The sequence below is a fragment of the Elgaria multicarinata genome, chromosome 6 (genome assembly GCF_023053635.1).
Source record: "Elgaria multicarinata webbii isolate HBS135686 ecotype San Diego chromosome 6, rElgMul1.1.pri, whole genome shotgun sequence".
Taxonomy (NCBI): Eukaryota; Metazoa; Chordata; class Lepidosauria; order Squamata; family Anguidae; genus Elgaria; species Elgaria multicarinata.
This window is the reverse complement of record NC_086176.1, coordinates 81,331,913-81,339,236: the sequence shown is the minus strand read 5'-3', so window position 1 is coordinate 81,339,236 and position 7,324 is coordinate 81,331,913. Positions and strand designations below refer to the sequence as shown.

The 7,324-nt window shown below is 36.1% G+C and overlaps 1 protein-coding gene across 1 annotated transcript; it reads left to right on the top strand.

The window, feature by feature from the left end:
* The first annotated feature begins 5,390 nt into the window (after positions 1–5,390).
* On the top strand, positions 5,391–5,658 carry LOC134400441 (COMM domain-containing protein 6-like). The gene has a single exon (XM_063128772.1). It carries the CDS (start codon positions 5,391–5,393, stop codon positions 5,574–5,576), a length of 186 nt encoding a protein of 61 aa, XP_062984842.1. The 3' UTR covers positions 5,577–5,658.
* The last annotated feature ends 1,666 nt before the right edge of the window (positions 5,659–7,324 follow it).

The following is a 7,324-nucleotide window of genomic DNA, read 5'->3' as shown; positions in this document are numbered from 1 at the left end:
TTTTATTATTATAGTTTATATCTTCTCTTTGCGTATTTTCACACAGCCAAGCTGGCTTTCAGCATCTCAAACAATATCAAGATAGAATTATATCATATCAATAAAAAAGAACAAAAACACAAAAACAGTAGTAGCAGATTAAAATGGCTATATGTTGCCTCACTTAATGCATGTTCCATGCAGTTGACCTACATACAATCTCACCCACCTCTTCTTGGTTTCACAAACCAGGACCCAATCTACATAAAAACTCATGCAGAAATGTTTTCAGCTTTTATCCAGATTAACATAAAAGCGACACATGAAGTAAGAAAAGCAGAGTAAACACTGGGCGTCTTCAGATGGGCGTTTTCTCCCATGATTTACCGCTTCTTCCTGTTCTGGATTATTTTCAGGATTTAAGTGGGGTCTTTATACATCAATTTTTTCTTTTTATGCCTAACACTTTTCTCATTTTGTATACATTGGGAGAGGGAATTGAGTGGAAGGGGGCTACACTACCCTCTTGTGTGTGTGCGTGCATGCACGGGGATTGAATAGAAAGGGCTGAAAGTTTTCCAAGCAGCACGTGCAGAGCAGTCCTCATCCCACTGTCAACCACTGATTCTTCACAAGTTCACATATTCAGAGGTCTGCCTCCCCCAGCCCAATGTGCAAATCAGTATTGTCCCTGTCAATACTGATTTGCACGTGGGCTTAGACTGCAAGCCCATGCATATTTGGAAATACCCAGAAACTAAAATGTCTCAGTATCGTTTGACCTCTGATATAAACACATTGAATGATCTACAGAATCTGGTTGCACATCGATATCTTTTATGAGATGATGGGAACTAGTTGTCTCAAAGGAAAAACGACAAGATGGAGGTTGTACGAATCTGCTACTAGATACAAAACATGGTTTCTGACTTTTTAAAATGAAATTGGTTGGTCTTGATATACGTTTTCACTCTTATGGATATTGTGGAGGAAAATAGATAATAAATCAATGAAAAAAATATGGTAGTTGGGCCCAGTTGTATAATGTTGTCTAATATAAAAATTAGGGAGTAGCGAGTAGAAAAAAAGGAAGGTTTTTTTTAAAAAAAAAAAAGTGAAAAAGGACAGAAAAGCATATGTTGTTGTATACTTGGAAGAGTTTCAATGTATCTGGAAAGTTTTGATTGTTTTTAAAAACAATTTCTATACCAAATGTATGTTGTTTTTGAAGTCTTGCATCTGAGTATATTCCACCAGAAGAATTTCACTATTAGGTCTTAGTCCTTTGGCAGGCTTTTCCCCACACTGATTGTAGTGTAACCCAAGCCTTCTTGATATGATGTGAATCGTTTGTAGAATGCAGGTGGAAACAGGATGGAAGGTTTTCAAACAGAAGTCAAATACCATCAATGGAAGAGAAATAAGGAAGAAGAAAAGCTTGAGTTGGGTTTGTTTCTGTTGTTTTTTTGTGCAGGAGCACCGCTGTTTAGATTGATGGAGACATGAATGTGAATTGCATTTCACGATTAAGTTCACAGTCATTCAAAAAGCTCACAACCTGTCTTAATTTTTACTAGCATCCAAACTATAAAAAATCTGTTTTAACAGATTTTTTTTTAATTGTACAAAATACTAATTCATTCTTTTTTGAATGGGGTAGAGTCTGCATTCTGTTTCCTCCTGTAACTACAAGTATGATCAGCTAAGCTTTAAAAGAAAAGAACCAAAAACACATACAAAAAAACCCCCTTATCCTTATCTCATTTACATGGATGTGGATTTCTGTTCAGCCCCCACTTAAAATTAAATTCCCAGGAGAAATGTATTGCCTGATATAGCAGGAAATCATTTCTGGACAACAGTAGGGAATATAACTAAAGCTCTTTCAGACATTTGTAACATGAAGAATATGTATTCAATTAAACTAGAAATATCTCTTGTGTTACCCTTTCTTTCCTGTTGTATAGGGATAGAAAGCCTCCTGTTCCATAGGCAAGGCATATAATTTGCCAGGGTTTTGAGTTCTGACCAGTTTGCAGTATGTTAGATTCAGACTGTATGATCTCAACAGGGGAGCACAGAAAGGGAACAGGCACAGAGGATCAGAAGCAGTCAGGGAACATTAACTGCATACATGCATAATTATTACTATAGTGACCTGATGGAAATTCTGCAAGGATTTCAAAAATACGTCTTATAACCTTAACTCTAGCTGTGTGACTGCTCAGCTGTAAGATGAGGTACATTAAAAAAAAATCAAAACCTTTTATTTTTTCTTGTGTGTGTCTATGTATAAAAGTAGCAGAGTGAACAACTAATGAGAAAATTAAATACAAACAAATTACAGGATTTTTCATCAAATCTTGATAAACAAAGAATATAGACAATTCAACAGAATATTCTCACATCCGCTCAAAACACAGAAGCAGCATAATAATTAAAGTGTGGAAGCTCTGATTTACAATACTCCCCATGATTGTCATTATATGTTTATTTTGTCTTATAATCAAAGTATTTATTCATTAGGAATACACACACCCACTTCATGCCTGTATTATTCTATGCACCGTAATGTAGATTCTGCACAATTCAAATATTACATGACAAGTTAATGTTACTGACAGATCAGGTTGAAGTATTACATCTGTGCAGTTTCTGATATTAACAGACCACAATCCACTTGTCCATAGTTTTATACCAGCCTGCCTTGTATAAGGTCAAACTAAAAAGTTTTCTGACAAGTACAGTATGCTTGATTCTTCCTGTCTTGTATCGCCTGCTGAATTTCAGTTTAGTTAAATATGTTTAAGATTAAGTAATGTGATTCTTCAGAAAACAAAACTAAAGGTATTAATTTAGCTTAGAAACAAAAGGTATGGTAACAGAAGTGTCTTTAAGTTGTGCCATGATCTTTCCAGTACTTTTGCATCCCAAAAGGCTGCAGATGTGACCAGACACTGCAAAATGCAAGTTGTTTATTATTCCAAACAGACACCTGTAATTTCTTTCTCTCTTTGCATCTGCAGAATTAAGATATCTAGAAAAAAACCTCCAAACTACTTTTATGCATATTAATGTATAAATGTGTTTAGCAAAAAGACCTGTCCCCACCTAGAAGGGATTGCAAGAGATTATTCAGTGTCGATCCAACTACTTTCTGTAGGATGTAAAGGATTTTGGCTTCTTGTCAGAGAATTTTACCAGCTATTTGACAGGAGTTTGTTTGTTTTTATAGTGAGGAATGTTATTTCTTGACTATCCAACTCTTTTTTAGGATACATACTTTATTCTACTAATCTGAAAACAATTTATATAAATGCATTTAGGCCCTCCCCCTATTGTACATTCTCAAACATTAGACTCCAATCCTATATACACTTACCTAGGAGTAAGCTTGATGTAACTCAATAAGACTTGCTTCTGTCTAGACAGGTATAGGATTGTGTTGTAAGTGTAATCATATCTTTGCTTCTGTTCTTATCTGTAAAATGGGACTAGCAATTACTTTATTTGTGAGTTTTATTATATTTATTATTTAGTTAAGTGATTTATATACTACTTACCATATCTAAAAATATTCCTAAGCAAAAAAGTGAACGATCCTATGCATGTTTGGACAGAAAAGAGGCGTACAACTCCTAGCATTCCCCAGCCAGCCCTAATACATTACAATATAGTAAAATACATCATTGGGGCAATTTCCAATGGTATCATTCAGCAAACTCAAATAGTGCTAGCAGAGCTCTGCTGAATCTTTCTTGCGCAACATATTGTGCAGTCTAATATGCAACCTGTTTTGCATAACTCTTGTGCAACCTGTTGTGCAATGGGTTGCACAACCATGATGTACACCTGCTTGCAGAACTGCGCTTGCACAAATGTAACTTTAGTTGGATTTTTCTCTTGCACATAGTTGAGAACCTAGTTTCTGCTAGCACAACATCATTTGCGCTTACAGAATGACACAGTTGGATACTGCCCAATAAATAGAAAAGGATTTATATAAAACATTTATACAAACATTACGACCAAATACTCAGAACACCATTAACAAACAAACTGAGCAACACAATCAGGGACGGCCTGGATAAAGAGATGGGTTTTAACTAGGGGGACCATATGAAAAGGAGGACAGGGCTCTTGTATCTTTAACTGTAATGGAGAAAAGGAAATTTCAGCAGGTGTCAATTGAAGAGGGTGAAATTCTCTCTTCCTCAACACAGTTAAAGCTGCAGAAGCCCTGCCCTCTTTTGTATCTGGCTACTCTACTATAGCTAGTGTAGCTTTAACTGTTGTGATGAAGAGGGAATTTCACCCACTTCAATTGACACCTGCTGCAATTCCCTTTTCTACATTACTGTTAAAGATACAGGAGCCCTGTCCTCCTTTTGATATGGTCACCCTATTTTAACTGCTGCCTAGAAGACACCACAGTTGTTGCAAGGTTGTTGTAAGGACAAACAATAGTGAGTATCATTATATAAAGGAATGATTTCTACAGATCTGCAAGACTGGGCCTTTTGTTTCATAGCTAAAACCTGGTTATTCTGTAATAATCTAGACCTGGTTTAACAGTTCCCAGTATCCATAGAAGTTCTCTTGGTTCATATAACAAATAATTCCTAGTAGATCTGAAGTGATGTCTTGATTCTGCCATCAGAAAGATATGTGGGTGAGTACGAATTTCTGTGTATCTTGTAAAAACAGCTCAGCACTTGTACATGCATGTGTAGAACTGTAACTGATTTTATGAGATACTTGGGAATGTGTGCCTGCTTATCTGAGAAGGAAAAGTGAACTTAGAGAAAATACCTATCTATCTCTTCGCTTCAGCTTTGCCTGTCAAACTTTAACGGTTTGTTTTTGTGTGTGTTTTCTTTCTTTCAATGGTGCATGCTAAGCCTCATCTCCTTCCACAAGACTATAAGCATTTGGATGTACTTCCAAATCAATGTGCTTTGATGGAAGATGAGAACATAACCCATACTTTGAACAAAGAGTATAAGAGCAAGAATGCTATTCTAAATTTTATAGAAGAAGCCATCCTGAAGCCATTGTGATCAATACAAGAGGTCTAAATAGGTCAATAGGTTTAAAATAAAGCCAAATAACCTAATCCTATCTAACTCATATCCTGTGCCTCCTTCAAGGAAGTCAATGTAGTGTGTGTATCTTCAGCCCCCATCCCATTTTATTCTCACAACAGCCTGTGTGGTGGATTAGCCAGATAAAGTAGCTGTCCCGAGATCACTCATGACAGAACGACTGTCCACTGAAATTCATGACTGAGCAAAGATTGGAACTCAGTCTGTTCAAGTTCAACTCTCTAACCACTACACCACACTGGGGCTCTGACTCCAGTATTTTCCATAGTTCATCTGCAGAACATAAGAACAAGTGTCAATCTAAAAATGGCACAAGAGAACTTCTCATCTGACAGCTGTAAATCTTTGAAATCCCCTTACATTACAATGGCTGTAAAAGAAGCAGATGCTTCAGGATACATCACAAGCAAAACATTTCAAATGGCAGTCCCACAATTTCAGAACTTCTACAACCAATTCAAGGAAATGGCAAGTGTTCTTGAGACAGTTTGAACAGCATTTCAGCAGTTTATTTAAACCAAGCGAGCCCTTTTCATCTTGCCTATAAAACTTAATGGTTTTTGTTAAGGAAAGGTAGGCAGATTGTTATCTCAATTTCTACATGACTTTGTTCAACTGCTACATTGTTCCTGTTTGAAAGAACGTCTGAAGATCCACAACCACTATAAAACAAATATTTTTGTTGATGGAACTTCTTTCTATACATAGAAGTCTGCTGTCAAAATTGTAGTACTCTGTGTATGTGTGTGTGTATACATGTAAACCAGGAGTGTATAATGTACACTCTTTTGTAACTTTTGTAAACTGCCCAGGGAGCTTCGGCTATGGGGCGGTATATAAATGTAATAAATAAATGAATAAATTCACTAAGTAACATTGCACCAAGAAAGTACTACCATTTAATTTGCACTGGTTCAAAATTGCACCAGTGTAAAGGTGTAAAGAAGAGGCTAACGTGCAGTTGGCAGAGGCAAGTGGAACAGATGCAGGGCCGGTCACTACCAGCACCACTAGCAACAAGGGATGTACAGATTTTGTAAAAATCCATTCTGTCAGCGTTTCGTGGTTTGTCGTGTGCCTTTTATTCCTTCATCTGCTCATTCATAGAATTGGTTTCCCCCCACAATTTCCTGAATTTGCACAAATTCACACTTCTAAAAATGCACAAATGCCCCCCAAATGTGCAAATGCTCCCACTGCACATTTTCATACTTTAGCCTATGGCAGAAATGAACACCTGCGATCATCGCTAGTGTTTATGTCTCATGACCACATCTGACCCATTCAACAATATTGCAAGTATTCAGCATTTTCTGGCTTCTTCTTTACATATGCATTTGAAACACAAGTCAAGAAATATAATTCATGTTTCTAAGCAAGAAGTTTCACTAAGAAAGCTTTTCTAATCACTGTGCTATAGTGTTAGACAAAGCTTCACTGACAGAATTTTCCTCTGTTACATATCTATTAATGATACAGAAATTTTGTTCAATATTAGCTGGAGACCCAAGCTGATCCAAGTAATCTGACCATAACAGAAAATGCCTTAAGAATCATCTATCTAAAAGGTTGGCTGCCATTTTGGAAGGCACAGCTGATATATTATGTTACCAAGGAAACACATACTACTCTCTTTCTAGCACTATTTTTGTCTTCCTTTGCCTCCTTTAAAAAAAAATACAACACCCACCAGTTAGTTCAGACAGATAGTAGATTCTTTACAAAACACAAAAGGTGTCTTAAAATGGATATAGCAAAATAAAAGATATGCTTTGACTGAGTTGTTTTTGGAAGTCATTGATTTAAAACTCTGTGTTTTTCCTAAGCAAACCCAATTCAGTTACAGCCTGCTTACTTTTAGTACCACATACAGAATACTAGCTTGTAAATAAAAGAAAAAGCACGAGATATTAAAAGAGCAGTTCTTGTATTAGAAAATATTAAAAAGCAATAGTAATGTTATCACATAAAAACTGTAATATTAAGAGCTTCAAGAGCAAGATGATTTGTGATAAGGAGCATAAGCACAAAGTAAAGGAACATTTTGTATTCTAAATAATATTAATACTGAAATAATGCAAGTAGTGAGATTGTCTAATTTAATTTTGCTGACAGAAGATGTATAATGAAAATGTATGGAATATGGAGTATAAACCTATTGTCTTATAAGAAAAGCTAATGTCTTAGAACTGCAGAGCAGCAAATCCATGATTTAATTGTGAACCTCCTTCTTCCACAGG

What these genes read in the sequence shown, in the direction of transcription:
- LOC134400441 (XM_063128772.1), top strand. Translation starts at nt 5,391, where the DNA reads ATGGCACAAGAGAACTTCTCATCTGACAGCTGTAAATCTTTGAAATCC.